Source organism: Dromiciops gliroides, chromosome 3 (assembly GCF_019393635.1).
Source record: "Dromiciops gliroides isolate mDroGli1 chromosome 3, mDroGli1.pri, whole genome shotgun sequence".
Lineage (NCBI taxonomy): Eukaryota > Metazoa > Chordata > Mammalia > Microbiotheria > Microbiotheriidae > Dromiciops > Dromiciops gliroides.
In genome coordinates this window covers 225,992,769-226,020,249 of record NC_057863.1, presented here as the reverse complement: position 1 = coordinate 226,020,249, position 27,481 = coordinate 225,992,769, and the positions used below count along the sequence as shown (strand labels likewise).

Here is a 27,481-nt window from a genome sequence, read left to right as displayed (position 1 = left end):
GTCATCACTCATAATTGTCCCATGTTTAGAAACACTGGAATCCCATTATTTAATCACAGTCTTTTGTCACAGACTTACAACTCCATTGTGACCTCCAGTCCCTCCATCCCTTAGCTCTTTCCCAGGCCATCACCACCACATTAGCTACATATTCTTTTCTCTTCCCTATCTTTTCCCCTGGTGAACCTCAGCTTTACACTTTCCCTTTCTCTTGAGTCTCTTTGCTGCCTTATCCTATAGCTGAACTTGCCTTGCAAAGTCTCAGTCTTGGATCACTCTTATCACCCATTGCTTTTGCTTCGGTTTACATGCTAATGAATGAAATTGTAGAAATTCATGAAACTGCTAATTGGGTCCATTACAAATTTAAGTTACATGATCTTAACTGGTCCCTCATTGGGACAATGCAATCCTTTGACACCTCCCCAATTAACTCATTATCCCTCATGCCATAGTGGCTTTTCCAACCTTTTCATCCTTCCTCAAACCTCCCATAGCTCTCCCTCCTCTCACTGTCTTAGCTAAGAGCCTTGCCTCATATTTCATTGAAAAGATTGAAGCCATTCTCAGAGAGCTACCTTCTCTCCCGTCCTCCTCATCTCACATTGTTCAGATGTCTTCTGCCACTCTCTTCTACTTCACTCAATTTCACATGAAGAGTTGACCCTTATCCTTGCTAAGGCAAACCTACATTTATAAGAGATCCTGTTCTGTCTTGTCTTCTCCAGCAGATTGCCTGCTCCTCCCTACTCTCAGTAATTTTCAGTCTTTCCCTCTCTATCAGCTGCTTTCCTCTTGTCTACAATTATACCTATGCATCCCTCAGACTCGAAAACATTTCACTTGATCCATCTATTCCTGCTAGTTATTGTCCCCTATCTTTCCTCCCTTTTGTAACTATATTCTTTGAAAAAAGCCCTCCACAATCAGTGCCTCCAATTCTATTCCTCTTATGTTCATCTCTCTCCTGTTTTGTCTGGCTCTTGGTCTCATCTTTCAACTGAAAATGTTCTCTCCAAAGTTGTCAGTGATCTTTAAAAGGTAGATAGGTAGGGGCAGCTAGGTGGCTCAGTGGATAAAGCACCAGCCTTGGATTCAGGAGTACCTGAGTTCAAATCTGGCCTCAGACACTTGACACTTACTAGCTGTGTGACCCATAGCCCTGCAAAAAAAAAAAAAGAGGTAGATGGGTGGCACAGTGGATAAAATGCTGGGCCCAGAATCAGGAAGACTTGAATTCAAATCCAAACTGATACTTACTGGTTGTGTGACCCTGGGCAAGTCACTTAACCCCTGTCTACCTCAGCTTCCTCAATTGCAAAATTGAAATGATAAAAGCACCTACCTCCAAGGGTTATTGTGAAGATAAAATGATATAATAATATATCAAGTGCTTAGCATAGTGCCTGGTACATAGTAGGTTCTTTTTTTTTTTTTGTGAGGCAATTGGGTTTAAGTGACTTGCCCAGGATTACACAGCTAGTAAGTGTTAAGTGTCTGAGGCAGGATTTGAACTCAGGTCTTCCTGACTCCAGGGCTGGTGCTCTATCCACTGCGCCACCTAGCTGCCCCCATAGGTTCTTAATAAACGCCGATTGTCTGATTTCTGAACACATTGTTAGGGGTTTTGTAAATTATGGCTTTGAATGTATGAAGAACCACAGAGTATTTTGAACCTGGGCATTTGAGGGTTAAAATCCTGGGGGTTTGAGTCCTTTAAAAAATGCCTCTTAAAAAGATGCACACTGGGGGCAGCTAGGTGGTGTAGTGAATAGAGCACCTGTCCTGGAGTCAGGAGTACCTGAGTTCAAATCCAGCCTCAGACACTTAATGCTTACCAGCTGTGTGACCCTGGGCAAGTCACTTAACCCCAATTGCCTCACTAAAATATATATATATATATATATATATATATATATATATATATATATATATATATATATATGCACACTGCATGGATATCCCAATCAGGGCCTAAGTGGATGTAGGTTGGATCAAATGGAGCAAGTCTAAAAATAGGAATCTAAGCTGACCTTCAGGGTTGGGTGAATTTCAGGGGTCTGAATGTAGGAACGAGCAGTTGGTTATACTAGATCTGAGCACTGGAAGGACATGAACCCACAGCAGAAAGACTGACATGACACAAAGTACATTGGTTAAGGTTCAAACCTAGTCCAAGATCCATGCGTCTAAAAGAGAGTAGGTGTTTGTCAGAAATTTAAATATCAGGCACTGAATAGGGGGACCAGGCATTGAGGCAGCTGGCATCATTTAAGAACTTATCTGGAAAGTAGATATTTGGTATTCCAGTCAAAGAGAGATCAGGAATCAGAACAGAAAATCTGATCAGTTAGAAACTGGGCTATAGAGCACAGACATAGCAGAGAAAGGGGGTACTGGAGTCAGAGTGAGAATTCATGGAGCCCATGAGAAATGGACATAGGGATCTTTATGCTCTCCCCCAAACCCAGCTCCCATATCAGTCTAAGACAAGGCTGAACCTGCAATTGGGAATTTCTCACCCTATAAGCCACCTGAGGGTAGGAACTGTTTCATCTTTTATGTTTATATCCCCTAGCACTTAGTATAATGTCTAGCACATAGTAATAAGTGACACTTGATTGACTGAATGAATGAATGGCAAAGACCCAGTTTTGGCAATAGGAGGAATTCAGGGTTGGCCAGATAGGTAAGCCATTATATCAGATACTTGACAGAACATGTAAATATTACGGTGCAATTGTCACCTTTGTTGTATTATCTGAAGCGAATAAAAATATTGGATATGAAGGAAATTGATTAATTGCAAGATATAAGATGAGATGAGAAGGTCTGTGCGTGGAGCAATGGGTTTAAGCTTCAATTCTAACAGTAGAGTTGTATCCTTTAATATTAGGAGTCATTTTGGGTTTGTAAGTCTTACAAAGTAATCCATTAAGTTAAGTCAGTGAATAAATGGTAGTTATTGGTAGCTAAGTGGCTCAGAAAATGGAGTGCTGGGCCTGGAATCAGTAATACCTGAATTCAAATCCAACTTCAGACACATGCTAGCTGTATGACCTTGGGCAAGTCACTTAACTTCTGTTTCCTAATCCACTGGAGAAGGAAATGGAAAGCCACTCTAGTATCTATGCCAAGAAAACTCCATATGAGGTAGTGAAGATACAACTAAACAGATGAATAAACCATTTCTTTAAGGATCCTGCCTAGATGCTCTTCTTGGTGAAATAGATCTCAGCTGATCATTATGAGCTGTAACAAAGCATTCCTCACTTGGTGACCAAGCCTCTGATGGTGAGCTTCCCTGATCTGGTTCCCTGGATTGGTTCTTATAAAGCAGACTAGGCTACCAGACCCATGCTTGTACCCTATTGTTGTCATAGCCTCTGAGATTTCATCCTGCTCTCAGAGCCTTCAGGAACCTAGCTCTGCCTTCACAATGGGTGAGGTGGAGCTTCAGAGCAAGACTCAAGTGGAGAGATGGGAATTTGTGATTTTATTTCCTGCCTTTGAGAAAGATAAAGAGAGAAACAGAGACAGAGAGACAGACAGAGACAGAAGCACACAAAGAGGAGGAAGAAAGAGATGGAGAGAGAGAAGGCACATAAGCAGCTGGAAGTTCAGTGGAAAAGGGAGCCAGACTTAGAGTCAGGAGGATCTGAGTTTGAAATGTGCCTCAAGACAGTAGCTGTGCAAACTTGGGAAATCCATTTAACCTCTCTCAGCCTCAGTTTCTTCATCTGTAAAACAGGGATAATATTAGTACCTACCTCACAGGGTTGTTTTGAAGACAAAACAAGATAACATATATAAAGCACTTTGGAGAAAAAAAAACCCTTAAAATGCTAGATAAATGCTATCTATCTATTTTGTTATTGCATATTGTAAAGACAGGGAGGAGCAAGAGAGAAGAATGAGAGACTGGCAGAAGAGGGAGAGAGAAGGGGAAAGGGGGAGAGACAGAGAGACAGACAAGAGAGAGAAACAGAAACAGTGACAAAGCAAGAAAGAGAAAGACAGACACAGACACACATAGAATTCCCAACTATATAAAAGTCAGAAATAGATGTAGAAAATAAAAATAGATATGGCAGTCTTCACTGCCATCTGATTCTCATTGGGTTGGCCAACATAACCTGCTGTTATTTGCTCACAGGAACCAATCTGTATTATACTGGCTGGGTCTAAGTCGAAGCATTGTTGGGGGCACCATGGGGTTCTTTCTTAAAGATTTTACAGTCATTCAGGAAGCACTAAGAGTCTTTGCTTGCCTGAGAGGAATGTGGTATCTTTTTTTGGGGAAAAAAAGCAAAAATAAAACAAGATCAGAAAGTACAAAATATAACAAAAAGTAGCTTGCCCCGTTGAAAGGTGTTGGTATTACAAAAATGAAAATCTAACAAATGGAAAAATAAATCACAAGGTCATGAACTTGGGTGCTCTAGCACACATATGGGAACCCTAGGTACATTTCACAGCAAGGAAGAATAAGTAGTAGATTTATTGACTCTGCATTGGTGTGTATTTCTAATCTCGAACTAATAATTTTTTGCTTTCTTGCTTGCTTTAATGGGGATGTTAGTACATGTGTAATATGATTATCCTGGCCCTGGTGCCTCAGGGCTGAGCCTGTAACATTTTCTTTCTTTCTTTCTTTTTTTTTGCGGTGCAATGAGGGTTAAGTGATTTGCCCAGGGTCACACAGCTAGTGTCAAGTGTCTGAGACTGGATTTTAATTCAGGTCCTCCTGAATCCAAGGCCAGTGCATTATACACTGTGCCACCTAGCTGCCCCTTGAGCCTGTAACATTTTGAACCCCCAGAGTTCTCTGGTACTTCAAAGAGTTCGGAGTCTCTTCTCTGCTGATAGCTGGAGCTCCCACTGATTACTGTCCCCCTTTGTCCTTTCATCATCACAATTTTGAGGGATCTGTGACTGTCATCTCAGTTCCATTTAACCATTTAATAAGTCAAGTCAATAAGCATTTATTCGATTTTCATCTGTGCTTTTCCAGTGTGGTTGAAGGGAGGGGAGCTTTCAATCTTGCCCAGGAACAAGGACAATTGATATCATCAAATTAGCTTTTACAAAGGGATGTTTATGTCAAAGATAAGACAAGGAGAAACACAAACATTTTCTGCAAAACCTAGGGGATAGGATTTCCCCTCTGCTGCTTCTGTGAGGGGGAATGTGGGAATTAGGCTCAGTTCCTACATAGCATTATTCTGAGCAAGTTCATGTCCAAAGAGTGGGCTTCTGTGCTTTTCAGTGTACATCTTCTGGACTAGCTGCAACTAGCCTAAATTCCTGGATCGTCCAATTCCAATTGCTCACTTCCTAGGCTAGAACAGAGGGCCCACTCCTTGTAACTATAATAGGCAAGGACAAAGTAAAAGGCCCAAGCCCCAGGCCTATTTCTTGGGACCACATGGCAGAAGGGAAGGCAGGGACAGAAGGAGGCAATCCTTGTGGTCCTTCCCTCTTATCACAGGGTCTCACTGGCCATGGTTGAAGGAATCTCTTGTTCTTAGACTTGCATGAAGGAAAAAACTCCAAAGGTGCTCAGACAACTCTGGCTACACAGCCAATGGAAAAAGACTGCACCCAACCATGTATCTGGTAGACCTGTGTAGAATGTCTATTCATTCACCAGTTTTCCAGTCTCCCAGAGGCAGGTTCCCTTAGCATCTTTCACATGGTTCATACCTTTTTGGGTGGTCTATGTATGCACCACAACCTAATTACAGATGAAAATTTTTCATGAGCTTGATTACCTGGAATGAGATGCAGCACTTAGCCCAGTTCCTTGTACACAGTAAGCATTTAATAAATGGATGTAAACTGACTGTCTTACATCTACTTCCCTTGCCCTTTTCAGGTAATTTGCCCATGTATTAACTTTCTGATCCTATCTCTGTCTTTGTCTCCCTCTCTACAATCTCTTTTTTTTCTCACCTGACTCATTCCTACTGCCTATATACATGTTTAACAAATCTTCACTTAGCCCTGCCATCCCTTCAAGGAATCTATCCCTTCTGTATCTCTTCTCTGTTTTATGGTCAGACTTCTAGAAAAGGGCTTGTACACCCCTCACCTCCTTACAATTTGACTGGGACATCAAATGCTAAATTCAGTGGTCTTTTCTCAGTTAATATTCCCTTTGAGAGCTCAGCAGATTTAAACACTGGTGGCTCTCTTTCTCCTGGATGCCCTTTCTTCCTTGTCTGGGTTATTTCTCCCAGGGCAGGAATGGTTTCATTTTTGTCTTTTTATTTCCAGCACCTAACACAATGCTTGGCAAATAGTTGACACTTAATAAATAAACTTGGTGGTTGGTTGATAGGGTGATACTGTTCTTGTCTAGTTCTCTTCCAGTATGACTATATTCTTGTTTCTTTTGCTGGATCATAATTCATCTCCTGGACCTGAAACTCAGGTGTTCCTAAAAGGTGGGTCCTTGGCTCTCTGCTCCTTCTTTTTCTGTGTCATTGGTCTCATAGGTTCCCATGGGTTTAATCATGAAGATGACTATCCTATTTATTCATCCAAATCCAATTTCTTGAATTCCAGTCTAGTGTCACTGACTACTAACCTCAAAACCAGTTTGTCTAAAACAGACATATTCCTTCCATAAATCCTTGCCTCCTCCTCACTTCCCTCCCAATCACCCATATTCTCATTCTTGGAGGAATCCTTCACTCTTCCCTTTCCACATACCTTAGCCCATTAATTGACAATCTTTCTTTCTTTCTTTCTTTCTTTCTTTCTTCCTTTCTTCCTTTCTTCCTTTCTTCCTTCCTTTCTTCCTTCCTTTCTTCCTTTCTTCCTTTCTTCCTTTCTTCCCTTTCTTCCCTTTCTTCCCTTTCTTCCCTTTCTTCCCTTTCTTCCCTTTCTTCCCTTTCTTCCCTTTCTTCCCTTTCTTCCCTTTCTTTCTTTCCACAGGACAGTGAGGGTTAAGTGACTCACCCAGGGTCACACAGCTAGTGTCAAGTGTCTGAGGCCGGATTTGAACTCAGGTTCTCCTGAATCCAGGGCCGGTGCTTTATCCACTGTGCTACCTAGCCGCCCCCTTGACAATCACTTCCAATTTTATTACACATCTCTCACATCTACTTCTATTTTATTTATTTATTCACTTATCTATATGTCTGTCTATCTGTTTGCTTGCTTGTTTTTGCAGAGCATTAAGGGTTAAGTGACTTGCCCAGGGTCACACAGCTAGTAAGTGTCAAGTGTCTGAGGTCAGATTTGAACACGGGTCCTACTGAATCCAGGGCTGGTGCTTTATCCACTGTGCCACCTAGTTGCCCTCTACCTCCATTCTTTTAAAAAAGTTTTGAGGGGGCGGCTAGGTGGCACAGTGGATAAAGCACCGGCCCTGGATTCAGGAGTACCCGAGTTCAAATCCGGCTTCAGACACTTGACACTTAACTAGCTGTGTGACCCTGGGCAAGTCACTTAACCCCCATTGCCCCGCGCAAAAAAAAAAAAAAAGTTTTGACTGTTTTTTACATCACCATAGTTACCCCCAGTATCCTTCCCCTTCCAAGAGAGTCATCTACATAACAAAAAGTGTTTTAAGACGAAAGAAAAAGAGGAAAATGAGCAAAACTGGTCAATAAATTCAAAAAGTCTAAAGATGTATGCAATGTGCAATACTTGGTGACATCTCACCTTACGGAAGGAGTGGGTTTGGAGTATCTTTGGAGTATATTTCTTCTTTCAAGCCATGCCTGTTCTTTATAATTATGAAACATCTACTTTTATATATCTTTAGATCTCTAGATATAGGAATATAGATATATTCATATGTAGCCATAAATATGTATATCATTTACATATCCATCTATCCATAGATCTCTGTCTGTGTCTGTCTTCTCTCTCATGCCAAACCTGTATTACAGGAATTTGATACAAATATTCCGCCCCCCCCGCCCCATTCAACCAAATTTCCTTATTTTTATCCTAGGTGCATTAATGTTGTCTATGCAGAAGCTTTTCTGTTTCAAGTAATAAATTTTTATCTTTTGTAATTACTTCAATGTCTTATTTGGTCAAGAACATATTGATTGCCCATATCTATGAGAGGCATGTGATCTATTTCTCTTTCATTCTTAATAGTAAAGTCATGTTTCCATTTAGAATATATTTTGGAATATAGTGTAAGATATTGGTCTAAGCCTCATTTCTGCTAGACTGCTTTCCAGTTTTCCCAGCAGTTTTTTTTTCAAATAGGAAGTTTTCCCCTAGATAACTTATGTTTTCCACTTTATCAAGCAGTGAACTATTGAGTTCTATTGTTTCTGAATCTCCTTTGTCTGATATAGTCTATTGATCTAACTTTCTATTCTTTAAAAAAATGCCAAATAATTTTTGGTAACTTCTGCTTTATAATATAGTTTGAGGTCTGGAAGTACTACTCTTCCCCCTTTGTCCTTATTTCTTTTCATAATTTCTTTTGTTATTCTAGATCTTTTGAATTACAATTGAATTTTGTTATTTTCTCAAGCTCTGTAAAGTATCCCATTGGGAATTTTGATTGGTACAAACATTAAAACTGTAAGTTAATTTTTATAGTATTGTTATTTTTATCATACTGGTATAGTCTAACTGTAAGCACTAAATATTCCTTCAGCTATTTTGGTTGTATTTTTATTCTTTAAGGAGTGTTTTGTAATTGAATCAATACAAGTCTTCTGTTCACTTTAAAATATCTCTAGATATTTTATTCATTTTGAAGTTAACTGAAATTTCGCTTTCTATTACTGCTTCTTGTGTTTTCTTATTATATAGAAATGCTAATTTTTTTATTTTTATTTTTATTTTTTTAGTGAGGCAATTGGGGTTAAGTGACTTGCCCAGGGTCATATAGCTAGTAAGTAAGTGTTAAGTGTGAGGTCGGATTTGAACTCAGTTACTCCTGACTCCAGGGCCGGTGCTCTATCCACTGCGCCACCTAGCTGCCCAATGCTGTTAATTTTTGAAATTTTTGTTTTCGTTTTTGTTTGTTTGTAGCTTATAACTTTGCTGAAGCTATTGTCTCCAATTAGTTTCTTTGCTGATTCCCTGGGTTTTTTTCAAGTAAACTACCATATAATCAGCAATCAGGGATAGCTTTATATCTTACTCTTTTGTGTGTGTGTGTGTATATATTTGCTGTCCCATATAGAAGACACCATAAATCTTTGAACTTTAGTTTCTCCAGAAAATTGTTGAATTCCATATATTCTCCTTTATTTATCTTTCTGTTAGGCTTATCCAAAAACTGTTAGAGCCTCCTGAAGTCTCCTGCCACTATTGCCACACTTGTAGCTCAGATAATGTTTCTTTTATGAATTTAGATGCTAATGCATTTGGAGTGTATAAGTATTACTGATGTTGGTTTGTTGTTCATGGTTCCTTTTAGCAGAATATAGTTTTCTTGTTTATACATTTTTACTTTTTGAATGTTTTTGCTTTGTCTGATAGCATGATGGATATTCCTTTTCTTATTCATTTGATGCATAGTAATTTTTTGCATATTCTTAATTTTATTTTTGTGTATGTCTTTCTTTTTAAAAAAAATAAGTTTCTGGTAAGTAACAGATTGTGATGTTTTGTCATCTTATTGAATCTATTACTCCTTTTCATTTTATTGAATTGTTTAATCCATTCACATTAACATTATGGGTTAGGTTTATATATTACTGCATTTGTTACTAATTTTTTAATCCAAATTGGTATTTTCTCCTTCCATTAGAACCTATTCCCACTGGCTCACTTACTACTCTCAGTTCCAACTCTTTGTTACCCCTTTACCTGACTTTGAAGTTTGTTTCTTTGTATTTCTTACTATTATCTAGTTATTTAATTCTTCTCTCAGTAAAGTAGTAAGTAGTCTTTCTTCTCTTCAACTTGTTTTTTATTTCATTTTTACTCCTTTTTTTCTTAAAATAATTCCTTTCTTTCATTCTCTTCATTGTTTATTTTTCTTCTCTATCCTAGACTTTTATTCTTTGATTCATGATTATTATACTTATTTACTCCTTCTTTATTCCTTGTATTCCTCATGGCATTAAAACTTTTGAGGTACCTACTTGGGATTCTCCCTTCTAAATATTTTGTTATTGTTTCATAGATCTAGTCACTTTTTTCCCTCTGCTGTGCCTCGCTCTTAAAAATACCAGTTCCTGCAAGTGATAAGGAAGATATAGCCCCATGATGGGAATTTTCCTATGTCCCTAATTATGCAGTTCATTACTGACCTTTACCCTCTCTTTATTTGTTTATTTTCCATTTGTCTCAAAATCTCTTCCTGACTCCAAGTCCTCTTGTTCTTTTGGGTGTCAGTTGGCTCTAGGAACTTGGATTCCCTTTCTCCTCAGGCAGGATGAGTGATCTCTCTAAACACAAATGTCCATTATAGGATCTACCATCTTCCTTTATGGAACATCTCTATTCTCCATTAGGAACATATATCAATGGTACTCCTTTTCCCTATGAAGCAAGATTTTCCCTTTTCTTTCCTCCTTTTCCAACCCTTCCTTTTGCCTCTTTGCCCATTCTCCTATAGGCTTTCCTTTCCTAAGAGACTATAGGAGTTATTTTCCCTTTGATGTTAGCCTTTGATTTCATTAGAGTACCTCATATATTACCTTCTTTTTCCCCCTCCCCTCCTTCTTTTAATTGTGCTTTTTCTGTAATTTAGTTAAAACAAACAAAACAAAATACTGATTCATATTTAGATAAGGTATTGTGAGCATTGTACAGTTCAGGTCTGTTTCACCACCATCACTTCAATTTGGGTTATACTTTCACCCTTGCCTCCTTGTGAACATTTAGAAAGAAATCTCTTAATCATTTCTCTCTTCTTATTTTTTATTCTTGTTGTCCTTGGTTGCTCAATTTGCTTACATTTCTTATTTCTATTGTCTGGGATGTTTCAGAAATAATCTCTTCTATTTAAGTCTTCTTAGGAATGTTTTGAACACCTTTCTAACTTTATGTCCTTTTCCCATTTATGATTAGGCTCGGATTTGCGGAGTAGGACACCCTGAGCTGCATATTGAGTTCTATTTAAATACTCTTCGGAATACATTCTCACCTACATTTTCTAGTGAGTACAGAATAGTCTTGTATTCAAATTTCCTTTCCTTTATATTTGAAGGTCTTTATCTTTCTTGCTTTCAGAATTTCTTGTTTCTCAGTAGAACTGTTAAACTACTATCTGTCTTAGAGTTAGAAGGCTAGGGTTTATTCTGTAGATGATCTATAAATTTTTACATTTGGAACTTTGTTTTCTGTGTTCCAATGTTCTGGGCAGTTTTCTTGCATTATTTCTTGCATTGTACAATACAGACTTTTCAACTTGTCTTGTTCTTCTGAGAGACTCTAAACCCTAAGTTGTCTCTATGTAGCCTGTTTTCAGTATCAATATTTTTCTTTTATACCATTCAGGAACATCATAGTGTGATATAATGATCACCCCAGTATGATCATAGGGTCCTCTGCCTTATCAGGTGTTGATTAATTTTTCTTTCATTGCTTATGTATAAAAGTCTCAACATTTTTATGTGATCTGGAAGCCATGTTTTCTCCTGCTAGTAATATCTTCCCTGCTTGTACTCGAGATCTTTAAGTTTTCTTCCCACTGAGATCTCTGGTAATTCTAGTCTTTATTCATTCCCCATACTATAGTTCACTTTATGACTCTCTCCCCTTTGATGGCAATTTCCCTGGGAGCTTAGTCTCAAAGCATCTCAGCCTCCTGCCTCTTTGGACAATTCATGGTCTCTGTCCAAGGGACTCCTAGGGGATAGAACTGGCCCTAGCTGGTTGATAGGTACCTTCCCTCAGACATAGTGGAGTATTACTCAGACTCACTTTTCCCCCTATCCTGCTCATTTCCCATCATGGGTCCTACTTTCATTCCCTCTGTTCTTCCGTTCTTTGGCCTAGCAGCAAAGAGTGTTTCCATGCTGCTATCTGAGATTGATCAAATTTCTGGAATTTGAAGTTTTAATCTTTGAAGGACTGGGAGGAAGGGGTGGAGGTGGTGGACCAGTTCAGGTGTAGAGTTGATTTCTTTTGTGAAGATGTGGATTGGCTTCTGCAGTCTTGCTGCCAGAAGCATGGTAGCAGTAGAGGAAGGGGGGCCAAATGATGCATTCACCTTCTTTTCTGTTAATTAATCCAGTTTTCATCATATTTTTGTTCTTGGTGTCCTAGATTATATAGAAAGCTGAAATTGTATTATCTCTGGCACATAATTTCTATTTTTGAAGAGGTTTAATAGTCATGAGGATCAAAGAAAACATCTAATCCTCCATCTTGTTGCTCACATAATCCAAAAAACCCACTCTCTTTCTAAATATACTACTACTGTTCTAGCTCATGCACCCATTAGATTTTGTCTATACTATTAGGGTAGCTGCCTCATTTGTCTCCCTGCTTCCAATCTCTCCCCTTTACCATTTGTCTTCCATACAGGTGCCAGAATAGTCTTTCGATTACCATACCATTTTCTTCTCAGAAAAACTTCAGTCACTTCCTATTGCTTGCAGAACAAAATAATAACTCTTCAAGCCTGGCATCGAAGACCTTCCATCATCTGGTTTCACCTTATTTTTCTAGTCTTATTTCACATTAGTTCCTTTTATGCATTCTACGTTCTTACTAAAAATTAGACTATTAACAGCCCTCAGAACTCTTGAAGATCTGCAATCCACCTTCATGCATTCTTATGTTTGTCTCCATGACTACACTTCATTCCCTTTTCAGCTCTGCCTCAGTGTCAAATCTTTACTTACCTTTAGTGCTAAGCGCAAGAGCTCTGAAGCCTCTCCTTATGCTTCCTTCCAGTGAGCTCTCTCTCTCTCTCTCTCTCTCTCTCTCTCTCTCTCTCTCTCTCTCTCTTTTCTATATACCTCCTATTAGTTGTACATACGTTATATTTTCCCAGTAGAATTAAGCTTCTTGAGGACTTAGAATATTGGGGGGGGGGAGGTGTGCAAGTGTATGTGTGTATGTTTGTCTAGCACTTAGTGTTGTACCTTGGACAAAATAGGCAAATTAACATTAATGACAAACATCAATACATATTTGTTGAACTGAAGGTTCATAATAAAGTAGGAAGGAAATGTCATCTCATGAAAAATAGGTTGATGAGACAATGCTGAAAGTTTGAGGGGAAAGTTTGGAATAGCTGCTACGGGAACTGATGGAAGTAGAAGAGGGTTACCTTCAATGGAGGGTCTAGAAATATCGTGAATTTGTAGTGGACCTAAACTCCATAAGCAGGTTACCCCCTTCAATGACATTCAGCAGTAAATGATAAGGCACAAAGAAAATGGATGCTGGTGGTGACTCAATGCTGAGGATTAGCAGTATTTTAATAGCAGAAGGACAAGGAGGGGAGAAATTTGAAAGTATATGACCAGAGAAAAGTGAGTCCACAAAAGGGGTGATTGGGAGAACAAAAAGAGATGAAAGAATGTGAGGATGACAGTTATATTTAGCAAGGGTAGAGCAGATAGAGAGATGGAAGGATGGAAGAGATTATGATTATAGAAAAGAATTTAAGAGTTCAAGATTATATGATCTCTGAGGAATGATCACCCTTGTGGGTGGCTGAGGTAGAATGAAGTTTGGGTATATGATGAGAAAGAAATATTTCTGAATATTGAAGTCTGCAAATATGAGAGTATATATTGAAGTAGATAGAAAGTCCATTTTATGGCACTGAAATAAAAAAAATAGCACCGATGAAACATTTTTAAAAAATCCACAGAGGATGGGCAGCTAGGTGGCACAGTGGATAGAGTACCAGCCCTGGATTCAGGAGGACCTGAGTTCAAATCTGACCTTGGACACTTAAGAATTACTAGCTGTATGACCCTGGGCAAGTCACTTGACCCCAAATGCCTCACCAAAAAAAAAAATCCATAGAGGAAAACAAAAGTGTTCATAAGGAGACAAGTTTTGTTGCTATCTTGTTAAATTATACATACATCCTGCACACTGTGTCTGTATGTAACAGATTTTCCCTAGCTCCATTCTTGGTATATGTCTGTCCGTTGTCCTTTCTTATATATATGCATACTCACATATTTTTACTTCTTAAAAAATCAAATTGTACATAATAGTTCACAATTTCTTATTCAAGCTTCCTATTCTTTGTTGTATATTTAAATGTTAGTGTTTGGTTGATGAAAATAAGTTCAGAAAAAATAATTCCAAGAAAGAAGTGAAATGGGTGCATGATGACAAAAAGAATTTGGAAAGAGTAGTTCTACAATAATAGATTTGTTTGTTTTTTCTTTGTTTTTGTAGGGCAATGAGGGTTAAGTCACTTGCCCAGGGTCACACAGCTAGTTAAGTGTCAAGTGTCTGAGGCTGGATTTGAACTCAGGTCCTCCTGAATCCAAGGCCAGTGCTTTATCCACTGTGCCACCTAGCTACCCCCTATAACAATAGATTTAGATCTAGAAGGGGTTTTGGCAGCCTCAAAGGGAAAGTGAAACTCACAGAGGTTTTGATTTATCTAAGGTCATACTACAAAGGTAAGTAAGCATTAGAGGTGAGATTTAAATCCAGGACCTCTGTCTCCAAAATCAGTGTCCTTTCCACTATACCTGCTTCATAACTCAGGGAGTCATAAATTTTTAGTTGCTTAAAATAACCAAAAAAATTAACTTGGTCCATTAGATAACTATAAATAGAAATAGTTTGAAATAATAATTTTCATACCCTTCAGACAACCTATAGAGCTAGCAGGAGAGAATGTCTGATGACTAATCAAAATTAACATTTAGGGGCAGCTAGGTGGCTAAGTGGATAGAGCACCGGCCCTGGAGTCAGGAGGACCTGAGTTCAAATCTGACCTCAGACACTTAATACTTACTAACTGTGTGACCCTGGGCAAGTCACTTAACCCCAATTGCCTCACAAAAAAAGAGAAAAAAAATTTAACATTTATAATATTAAACTTTAGTGAACTGAACCCTTCTATTAACAGAAAAAGTTATGGGATATATTGAAAACAAAAATCTATCATTTATGTTGCTTATGTGAAATAGATTTATTCCCCAAAGATAGAGATAGACTAAAGGTGATGTTGGTTTAAAATACATTACGCATTGGCAAGTTTACAAAAAACAGGAGGGGGGGGGCAGCTAGGTGACTCAGTGGATAAAGCACTGGCTTTGGAGTCAGGAGGACCTGAGTTCAAATCCAGCCTCAGACACTTGACACTAGCTGTGTGACCTTGGGCAAGTCACTTAACCCTCATTGCCCCACAAAAATTTTAAAAATTAAAAACAAACAAACAAAAAAACCCAGGAGGGGCCATAGGAATATCAGATAATGATGAATTCAAGTTAGAAATCATCAAAAGGGCATGCCCTTTGATGGGTTGGGATATATAAAAAGACTGTGGTGTGTGTGGTACTAAAGTTAAAAAGAACATCAATAAAAATATTTGTGTGGCAAGGATAATTTATGTGTCTGATCTCCTGGGATTGTTCCTCCTTTTCTTTCTCAGCGTATATCAAAGAAGGAGAGTCTTCTGGGAAATAGTAACAGAGGGAAGGTCTGGAGAGGGTATGCATTATGCAAATAGGGCCCACATTCTTGTGATCTTAGTTTGAGATCTGCTTCAGTCACTGGCAGAAGGCAGGAAGTCAAGGATACCTTTAAATTTAATCCCTAGGCGGGGGTCTGATACACTGGGAGTAGACTTTTATACTAAGGTACCTTCCATCTCAAAATCCTTTGGTACCTCACTTTGGATGGCTAATTCAGTCCTTTGACTTCAAAGTGAGTCCATTAATGCTCATCATGATTAAGTCACACTGGTCTTCAGTTCTGGTGATTTGTGAAAAACATTTGGTCCAAAGTACTTCTCAGACAATCAGCAGGTCCTATCGGTGTGGGTGGAACATATTTGGAGAGGTAGTTAGGTGGTCCTGGAACGGGAATCAGGAACACCTGAGTCCAAATTCTGCCTTAGACACTAGCTTTGTAACCCCCTGGGCAAGTCACTTAACCATTACCTGCCTCAGTTTTCTCATCTATAAAATGGTGATAAGAAAAGTACCTACCTCCCATTGTTGTGGAGATAAAATGAGATTTTTTTAAAGCTCTTTGCAAACCTTAAGGTGTTATATACATATATATTTATTTTTATTATTGTTATCACCATTGTTATTATTTTACTGGTCAAGCAATGATTGGATCCAACATTACCAGAACAAGTTACTTGTTCAAACCTAAACAGTGCTGGAAAACTATAGCTCTCTGTGTTATTATTATCCTCCAGAGATGTCACTTGTGATTTTTTGCTCCTGGGGCAAGTGGTAAAGGAGGCTGTTCTGGACTGTGGCACCAGAAGGAAGAATAACTCTGGACACCTTGGGGTGTCTGCCCTCCTAATAGAAGCCACGTCTGGGCAAAGGGTGATGGTGGTGTGTGGTGTGCAGACTGCCCCAGAGAAGGCTGTTACATTCACCGTGGAGAATAAGGAGGGAAGCTCAAGATGGTATTGATTGTACCCTCTAAATTTCCTAGCCACCATAGGTAAGGAGGTGAGGTCCAGGTCAAGGTTGCAGCTACAGGAGAGCCATAGACAATGGAAAAGCCTGAATGTAGGAGTGATAACTTCCTCCTGTCCCACCCCTCCCCAGATGTTACCATTAGCAAGCTCTAAATTTTAAGCCCTGGTGTTCTATTTAAAGCTCTTCTGTTCTTCAGATAAATAATAATTAATATAAATAATAATAAACAATAACTAACATTTATATAGTGCTTCCTATGTGACAGGCACTGTGATAAGCACTTTACAATTATCTTAGTTGATCCTCAGCACTGGGCCTGGATTTAGGAAGACTCATCTTCATGAGTTCAAATCTGGCCTCAGTCACTTACTAGCTTTGTGACCCTGGGGAAGTCACTTAATCCTGTTTGCCTCAGTTTCCTCATCTGTAAAATGAGTTGGAGAAAGAAATGGCAAACCATATCAGTGTCTTTGCTAAGAAAACCCCAAATAGGGTCACAAAGAGTCAGACCCAACTGGAAAAACAACTGAACAACAATACTGGTTAAGGTCTTAAAGCTAAGAAAAAGTAGTTGATATTTGAAGAAATTAATTTTCTCCCCACTTTTATGTGAAAGGTATGACATAACAAAGTTCTCATTTCCAAAAGCAGAGAGAACTTATTTCAATCCTCTCTCATAACTACAGGATCATAGAATCTAGAGCAGGCAGGGACTTGAAGAAATTACTTAGTCAATCATTTTAGAGATGAGCCCAGGGAAGGGAAATGACTTGCCCAAGATCGTGTAGCTGGGGTTTGTATTTGATCCCCCTAATTCCACATTCAATGTTCCCATCATGTTGTATTCACACAGGTTTTGTTTTCTATGGTTGAGTTTTATTCTTTAAAGTAGTTTTAAAATAAATAGGAGCCACAGGAACAGAGTTTTTTAAGTGATGCTTTTATTGCATTGAATGAAGTCTTGTAAAATAAACCGACCTTGGTTTAAAAAAAAAAAAGACCATGTAAAATAACAACTTTTCTCTTCTGTCATTGCCCTCATATCTAATTGGTACAATAACAAATTGTAAGGGAAAGGCCAAATACTGAAATTTCCAACAACAAATTCATACTCATGTGCACACATATGCATTGTGTGTTTATACATGCACACATGTAGACACGTACATATATACACCAAAAACTTATTGGATTAAATGCTCATTTAAGCAATGTGTCTTATTGACTATGAAGTTCAAATAGCAACACCATGATGAGACTTTTGTAGATACCTTGTCTTTTTCTCTTTTCCAGCAGAACTCATTGTCAATACTTGTAGTTGATGTCTCTCTTTGAGGTGACATGACTTTTGTTTTTTTCTAAAGGGGCCAAAATAAAATAGAAATCACCATCAGGTTTTCATTTGAAACCAACTGGATTCCTTTGTATTGTACCGCCAGCCTCTTTCACCTGTCCTAGTTTCATTTCCCTATACATCCAACCAGGTAGAAGATTACCATGGGGTAAAAAGCATGTTGCAGTCCTTCCCTCTGCTTCATTCATGGTATACTTGGTCCTGGACCTGCTTTCCTTTATCCCACATCTCTTCACTTGCATTATTTCCCTGTGATTCAAAGACTATTCCAGCTGTGGTTCAACAAAAATAGAATGTCTCTGATCCAGTCATCTCAACAAAGCACACTGGTCTATACTGCAGCATCTGTTTATATGATATACTTTCTTTTGACCTTCTAAAAAAAATTCATATGGAATTTTTTCTATATTATTAGAGTCATTAAAAGAAACACTGTAGCAATAGAGTATAGACATATTTTTTTCTTTAAATATGTCAACTCTGGAATCATTGCTGACTGGTATTTATTGGCCACAAGGTTGCCATGATGGAAACATTGGTGTTTCAACAACCAGCTTATATTCAACCTCTCTTGCCCATTAAAAAATAGCCAGAATGTACTTAAAACTGCTTAAGTGGAGATTTGTACAGGATTTTTTTAATGTCGTAAAAACAACTATATGTGTGGAAGCATCATTATTCTTTAGAATTGGCATTATAAGGCAAACCGGAAAGCTTATCAGTACCAGTATACTGAGTATTAAAAAACCCAGAAGCTGAGCTGGAGGCCCATTTATTTTGAGCCTTTTGGTGAACAAAGTGCATTAAAATATCCTTTAATATTGAATTCCCAAAGCAACATTAAAATTACTGAGGCAACCTTTCAATTTATTCAGTGAAAGAAAATTCACATTGTTTATTATGGGAAAAAAAACCCTTATCTTTAATTTCTTCAGAAAACAGTCCTCTAAAAGTATTTTTTCCATTATCTAGTAAAATAATCCTTTAGGTATAAATCTCATAGTAAATATATAGAACCTTATTTGTTAAGAAAAGGAGGGGAGAGTGTGTACCAGTAACAGAAACAGAACATGATGAGATGACAAAGTCCTGTGTGCCTGATTCAAAAACAAACATTCAAATGGGCTTCTTGTCTACATGAAGCAAATACAGCTAGCTGGTTTTGGTTCAGGAAAATAACTGGTTGATTCAGTGGGGAAAAAAAGAAACTGTTCAAACCTGAATTTCTTCGTCATGTCTGGAGAAATGATTACCCTGGTATCTGGGGTAGACACAACATGCATCTTAGGGACAGAAGCAATTTAAAGATGTCAACTCCCTTTTCTTTCCCCAGAGCAGGACTGAATCTAAATGGTGCTAGAGTGTTGGATCTCTCTCCTATTGTAAAGGAACTTAAGAGAAGATTCAGTGACTCATTGCAGAGTGTCAAGAACAAACAATAATGATGGGTTGGTCATTTCACACAATGTATATGAGGAACAAGCTTAATTTCTTTCTTTCCAAACTACATAACAGCTCCATAGCATAATGAGAGCCTTTAGTTTTTATTTTAGTTTTAAGGGAGGGGTGGTCATAAAGCCCACTTCCAACATATCTTGGGGTATGTGTTAGAATGGATAGTACCTTATATAACCATCATCATCATCATTGTCATTTCCTAATGTATCCTTTGGGTATACTTCACTGTACATGATGCTTCCAGTCTGCATTATGTACTCATGTATTGCAAAAGTAAAAAGCTGTCCAAATTGCTATTTCCATTTGCTACAGAATGTGTTCATTTTCTTTTCCCCAGAGACTAAGAAAGCACTATAGGTGGGAGACTATAAAACGTGAGGAAAATGTTTTATGAGCCCATGGTAAGCCATTAAAACTCAAGATGAGATAGATTTCATTGCAATATTTATAGAAAATGAAAATCCAATTCTTGATCTAACTCAAATTACTCCTGATTTTAAGTAACTGGTATGATTTAGAGACTGCTTTTCTAGGCCTAATACAATCTGTTTAGCCAGAATTCCCAAGAAAGAAAAAAAAAGTCAACGGTGAAATTCCTTTTGGGAGAAATTATAGGTGGGAAGGTGATGGCAAGTTTGAGGAGTTTCAAAAACTATTGCTTCCACCTGGATGCAAATCGTTTGACAGTTAAACACGACAAATTGAGACACTAAGAATTAGCCATATAATTCCATCATCACCACTGCTCTGGCCTTCTAGTAACTATTTTTTTTTTTACTTCACAGTAATAATATTGCAATTCCCCCCCCCTTAGAAATGGAAATGTGCTGCCCATTTAAAAACTATAGCAAGAAGGACCTCCATCTTCTTTCTTCTTCTTACCTTGGCTCTAGAGTATTTTTATTTTTATTCACACATTCTTATAGGCAGTATTGAGATGACAGGACCTTGCATGGGGTGAGTATGTATTTTTATAGAGCAAGAAGGTGGATAAAAACTTACAAAATATTTTTTGAGCCCATACACTGTGATGAAATAAGTGTAAAAAGCTGGTAAATGGGCCTCTTAATGTGCAAAACCAAATAATTCCTAAGAGTTGTAATCCAGATCATGTTTCTTTTATAAATAATCTATAAATCTTCCCGTAAATACAAAAAATGTTCCAAGAAATTATTAAAGCCATTTCCTGCACTTTAATACAAAACACACAGTTAAAGGAGAGGGAGACTCTCATTTCCAGCCCCGTCTCAGCCAATTTATGGACGCTTTTTACGGCACACAGTTGAAGAGTCTTAGTCAAGTTCTTATGGACTGCACGTTGGCCGTTAGTCCTCTGAATGTTCTGCATCATTTCTGGTCCATCCAAGTTTCAAAAATCAAGGCAGCTGCTCAAGGCAGTCCAAGTGATCTGGGATGGGAAGGCCTGTTATAATTGTCAAACATTTATTCCACACAGTGAAGGTAGGACACACCGGCTGTGCAAATGTAATGTCAAATGTATAAAGGTGAAGGGAGTTCAAAGCATCATAAAAGGCGATGGAACCATTATCATAGTCTAGCAAAATGCCCACACGCCGGAGGTGGGGTGCTGGTTCAATGGGAATTTCCTTGCTATTGTGTCTCACCACCCAATTATTGTTACAGCGGCAGAGCACCCAAGAAGCAGAATTCTTTCCAATCCACTCATGCTTTGGAGCCGACTTGTAAGCAAGACCAATTGCATACCTGCAGAAACAAAAATGTAAGTTAAGGGTACACTCTGGGTCTTGGGAACAAAGGCTAACCTATAATCTGCCCAGTTCAGAGACTTGTAGAAGTGACTTGTTCATAAGCTTAAATTAAATTAAAATCTATCAAGGTATTTATTTAGCTGATAATTTCATATTTTCATCTATTTCCAACCATCTGATAAGAAACAGATCATCGGAACATTCAGAATCTTGTTTTCAAGTCACATATCACATCAGGTTAAAAAAAAATTGGGTGTGCTGTTATTATCCTTTATTCCTCCCCTCCCCACCAAAAAGAAGTGGTAAGAATCAAGCCTTTTCTTTATTAAAGAAAGTATCAAAGCACAGCCTAGACAATAATCATACTTCCTAATTGCTTTAAAAACATTCTTGATTTTTTCATGATTTTTTCCCTCCCACTCCTTTCTTAAATATCCTGAATCCTTAATTTATTTTTTTCCTCTGGGATATATGTCCATAATTCTTATGACCTTCTGTAGAACTGAGACGAAGAGAAACCCATTACTTTGATTCAGAGCTTCTAGTGAATATACTAGATGATGATCATGGCAGAAGCAAGGTCATTTGCAAAATGGCTGCTGGGACCTTCTCAAGCAGAGGTAAGCTTGATTGAGAGGATAACAAAAAGGGTTTCCAAGATGTGACTATTTCTAAAGTTTAAATTAAAAAAAAAACTATGGAAAACCCAGCACTTTTAATTAATAGCTATTTATAATTTACTAATTGCTCATAAAATTAACAAAACACTAAAATTCTAACAAAAACAATGTTCACTAAGGAAAGAGATATGAAAAAAATCTCTGATAAATTATCTCTGCACTGGTTGTATTTCCAGTTTGAAGGTAGTTCATCATTTACAAATAATGAAGACACTACATTTGGTTTTTAACATACCCAATTACACATACATACATATGTGCACAGATAGATGCAGTATGACAGAGTTATGGAAAGACACAGACAAAAACTGCACAGGATGAGAAGGGTTACAGCTTGCATTGGTGGTAGAAGTATGCACAGACATATCTATCTTACCTAGAATGTATACATATATTTGCTTAATCAATAAACATTTTCTAAGTGCTCCTGAATATCTGAATGAACGTTTGCTACACTTTAATGTTTTATTAAAAATACATTCACCCTTAAGATTTCACTGAATCCTCAATTCAGTCCTAAGGTTGAGGTACCAGTCCCAGGTTTTACTGATGCTATTATACAAATGGGAAAAGTTAGGCACCTAATGCTTCACAGAGTGAGTCAGAGCTGAAACTAGACTTCCCGATGTTCCAACCTGCTGATCTTTCCATGAAACCACCCTCCAAGTTCATTAGCACCACTCCATAAAACACCCAACAACCATTAACGCCAGTTAGCTTTTGTAACAAAATAACTAAGTTTATAGTCCATTAACCAAAGGAATGGAGTATTATTAAATTATCATTAATCTTGAAAACTATGAACATATTTCCACAATGCTTCCAAGGCAGAGGAAGAATGCTAACGATCCATTAAGGTATGCTCTGAAACACTAAGAAGTCAAAAAGTCCCCAAGTTATGTTTCTCAGAGCAATGCTAACATGCCCCATTGCACATATCATAAAATTACATGTGTATTTACAAGCTTAAGTAGCACTACTCGGGAAGATATAGGTGCCATTCCCCAATCTACATTCCAAGCAAGGTATCCACACTTATTTGATTCTAGTGGTAGGCTCCTTCTTCTCTCCTCCTTTAGCTACCTCTAACTAACTCCAAAGGGTAAAGTTTCAGAAATTAAAGCAAATCAGGTCTTTTAAAATGGCAAACATAGGGGATTATGTTAAATTTTAGTAGGATTTTTTCCTGCATATATTATTATTTTTTTTTACATCTGGTGGATATTTCAAGGGCAACTGAGGAAAGTTTGTGGTACTGAAGTGACTCTGATTGGTAAGATTCTCCTAACTACTAATAAATTGAAATGTGATCATAAATGATTATTAGTGAAGCTTGAGTGACTTAGATATCAGATTCCATCCTAGAACAGGGAAGCATATTCATGAGGCATATTTAATTCTCTCTTTTTTTTTTTTGCATCTGCCATTAATCCTATTTTATGCTCTTATTGTAATTATTATGATCGTTTTATGCTCTTATTATGTTTGGAAAAATGAGTGGCAGACTACCACATAGCCCAGTGATGCAAAAGGACTCTCTTTTGCAACCTCAGGTGCAATGTTGGGAATGAGAATGTTCCAAACAATTGAAAGGTAAGGAGTAACTCCCTGCCAGGTATTACAACCATTATTTGGGAGTGTGGGAATCAAATTCAAGGAAAGATGATACTTCAACTCACATTCTCATTTTAAAGCCAGGTGCTTCTATGGCTTAGACACTGTACGAGGACCTTGGATATGTTTTATTACTTTCCTGCACTCGACCCAATTGCTTTACAGGGAAAGACATGGTTTGCAGGTAATATGAATATGTGTGTGTACATGTGTATACACACACATATATTCATACAATATATACACAGATGATGTTACTCAAATACTATTAATAGGACACTTACTTTTGATGTTTTTTCCTTCCCACCAGTGGTGATGGATTTGGGCTAAGTATAGCCACTCACTATAGATATGTGTTGTTTTGAAGATAATTATAACATCCTTTTCCTTAGTTCCTTTTGTGACCAATGGTCACAAGACAGATGGAGATTGTTAGGCCGACAGCCTGTGGTTATGTGACAGGGTGTTTTTGTTCTTTTTCTGTGCAAAGCTGACTGATAGGGATCGAATCTATGACCTTGACAAAAGAATAGGCAACCATGTCCTAGATATCTTAGACAGTTTTGTGCCTGAGGGCAGGTAGTTGACTCAGATAATCTTTCAATGCCCCTTGCTGCTTTCTGAGTAGCACCTTCCTGTAATTAACTGAGGAAAGTGGCCTGGAATAGTATCAATAAGCATATAAAGACACAGACGCTTCTCAAGATTAATGCAGAAAAGTCCCCTTTTTAGTATGAAAGAGAATTCTGCAAGTTGTGTCTGGGCAGAGGAATATAGACTGTGAAATTCCCATGGATTTATGATCTCACTGATGTAGGTACTCCCTCCTGTGCTGACTGAAACCTATCCATGCTTGTCTACCAATAAATCCTTCCACTAAGTGTCTGTATGTGGGCGGGGGGGGGGGGGGGAGACAGGGGCGGGGAAGATGGCGTCCTCATATTCTTTTTTTAAAAATTTATTAATTTAAAAAAAATTTATCATTACATTTTAAGTACTAAACTCTTTTCCTCCCCACCCTGCACTAGAGAAGGGCATCATTTCATACACAAACATTTCTGTAATGTGTGTATATATACACACATATTTATGTAAAAAATTATGAATACTTCTATTTTTCAGGTTTTTTTTTCTTTGAAGGAAGATAGCTTCTTTTTTTTTCTTTGAAGGAAGATAGTGCTGTTACTGTATACAACGTTCACTTGGCTCTGCTCATTTCCCTCTTCATTATTTGAAGCAAATCTTTCCATGTTTTTCTAAAATCTACCAGCTCATCATTTCTTACAGCACAGTAGTATTCCATCACAATCATATACCATAACTTGTTTAGCCATTCCCCAATTGATGGGGATCCCCTCAAATTCCAGTTCTTTGCCACCACAAAGAGAGCTGCTATAAATATTTTAGAATATATAGATTCTTCTCCTTTTTTTCCCTGATCACCTTGGGAAACAGACCTAATTGTGGCAATCAAGGGTCAAAGAGACTACACAGTTTTTATAACTCTTTGGTCATAATTCCAGATTGCTCTCCAAACACAGTTCCACCAACAGTGTGTCAGCGTCTCAATTTTTCCACATTCTCTCCAACATTTGTCATTTCCCTCTTCTATCATTTTTGCCACTCTGATAGGTGTGAGATGATATTTCAAAGTTGTTTTAATTTGCATTTCTCTAATCAATAATGATTTAGAATATTTTTTCATGACTATATTCTCTTTGTATCATGTAGATAACAGAAAAAGCAAGATGGACAGAGTACAACTCATAAAGCATAACCATTATTCTGTTTCTATTTTTTAAGTTCTTATTCATATTGTTAAAGACATATTTAGTCATTATGGAAATACCATTATAAGAAGATGAATTTTTTTTTTAGCCTTGGTGAAGTTATCTATTAAAATACAGATGCAAGAGTCTTCTTTGGTAACTACAGTGCAATTTAAACATGAGGCTTACCATGTACTTCCACTTATGACTACTTCCCAGTAATGGCGCCCGCTATCAATGAACACATTGCCTGCTACGCCATAGCTCCCTTGGCTGGTGAAGCGCTCAGGTGTGTGACTCTTTTTTGATGATGTTTCATCACGTTCTACTGTCAAGTTGTCATGGGACACCTTCAGTTTTCGGTGGGCAGATTTGGGGTCCAATTTAAATGGCTGGCCTGGGGAAAGATTTGTAGAACAAAGAAAAAGAAAAAAATTCTGTTTATTTTGAATAGATCAATCATATCATCTAAGAATTAGACCAGTTAACCTATTCCTAATCATATCTCATATGCTCTTTCCTTCAGTTCATTTTGCATAATACAAAGCATTAAAATTAAGGATTTTTTGTCATTCACTGGTTAAGTTATATATTAATCATTCATTGTAAAAACTCAGAAAATCAAGTCATGGGGCATACTTTTTTTTTTTAAGTGAGGCAATTAGGGTTAAGTAAGGGTCACACAGCTAGTTAAGTGTTAAGTGTCTGAGGCCAGATTTGAACTCAGGTACTCCTGACTCCAGGGCCCTATCTGCTGCCCCATGGGGCATGCTTCTAAAAGCTGTGAGTGTGGAGTTGGGATTCCCAAGATGGAGGGAAATTCCTATGGTAAGAGGGTTGGGGCAGAAGAATGGCAAGAAAGAGGAGGTGATGCTAGAGGAAATATCCTAAGGTGGACAGACAACGAGATGTTTATGGTATTGCAAAGCATTCTTAGCAGCATCGAATATGTCACAGAATTTCCAGTGAGTTCACTGAGCAGGAGAATGACAAGGTAAGATCTGCACTTTACAAATATAACTTTTACAAATGACATTAAATTGTTAGGGATCAGGTATGCTGGAAGATTTGAGCAACTAACAATCTGGGGGAAAAGGTACATGAGACACTTTTAAATTTAATCTGCATTATTGAGATTTTCCCAATCCTGTTTTTTTTTTTTTGCAGGGCAATGAGGGTTAAGTGACTTGCCCAGGGTCACACAGCTAGTTAGTGTCAAGAGTCTGAGGCTGGATTTGAACTCAGGTCCTCCTGAATCCAGAGCCAGTGCTTTATCCACTGCGCCACCTAGCTGCCCCCCCCCAATACTTTCTTAAATCTAAACAATCAACAAAATAACAAATCTTGTCCTGTTCTGTAGTTAACCAATTCATGCGGTGTAAATGTTCCAACCAAAAAATTAACAACTAGCTCTGGGTAGAAGTTTTAAGCAGGTTCCAGCACACCCATACTAAAAATTCTGTTCAATGCAATAGCCAAACATTATTCCAGAGAATTCAGGATGAAACATTCTAGCCATTTCTCGATGGCTAATCAGTGCAGACTGAGACATATATATTTTACACATGACCAATGCAGAAATGTTTTTCCTTCATATAATATAAAAATAGAATTCACTTTAAAGAAATTCTCTTAATAGCCAACATTTCTGAAATTTCATCATAGTATCCCATGAGGGACACTTGAAATGAAGTCCTTTCTGACCAGCAATAGAATGACTCTTTCTGTAGATCTACATTAAGAGAGGAAGATCATATTCACCATTGATAACCTCCTTTTTAAAAAGTTTGCTAATTTCAGAATATTGGCTGCATATATATAATAATAGTAGGATCCAAACTGATAAGCAAATACAGTAATATTATTGTAGGCTTTAATTTTATACACACACATACATATGCATGTATGTATGCTGTCATTAATTTAATTTTCCATGGATGAAGTATTAACACAATGATCTTAGGACAGCCATAAACCTGCATTATTTTAGCCCCAAAAGTAGAATAAATGCTCTTCTAGTCTGGGTTTTCCTCCTCCAGGCTTTAATTATGTCTGCCCATTTTATTATCCATATTTACATTTAAATGAGTTGGGCATTATTAAAAACCTCCCTGGGCAGAGGCACAATTGAAAATTTTCAATAAGTCCTCTTGTTGATTCCATCTCTTATGATAGCTATTATTATTATTATTATGACAACTCAATATTACCTTGGAAGATTGCCTGAACTGTAGAACAACATTAGGTATAAGGCAGTTAAGTACAGGAAATGAGTTACAACTCCGTCCAAAATAATACAGTGTAAAAACATTGCAGAGACTGTTGCTATTGGCAGGTATCTTCT

General features: G+C 37.7%; 1 protein-coding gene across 3 annotated transcripts in view; it reads right to left on the bottom strand.

Moving 5' to 3' along the window:
* Positions 1-17,475: 17,475 nt before the first annotated feature.
* The window catches only part of MID1 (midline 1), a 440,931-nt gene continuing 430,925 nt past the window's right edge, over positions 17,476-27,481 (bottom strand). For all 3 annotated transcript variants that reach the window (XM_043998250.1, XM_043998249.1, XM_043998248.1), the window contains exons 9-10: positions 25,327-25,534; positions 17,476-21,069 (exon numbers count right to left, since the gene is read on the bottom strand). In XM_043998250.1, coding sequence (XP_043854185.1) covers positions 20,721-21,069; positions 25,327-25,534 — 557 coding nt within the window. In that variant the 3' untranslated portion in view covers positions 17,476-20,720. The remainder of the gene's footprint in view (positions 21,070-25,326; positions 25,535-27,481) is intronic.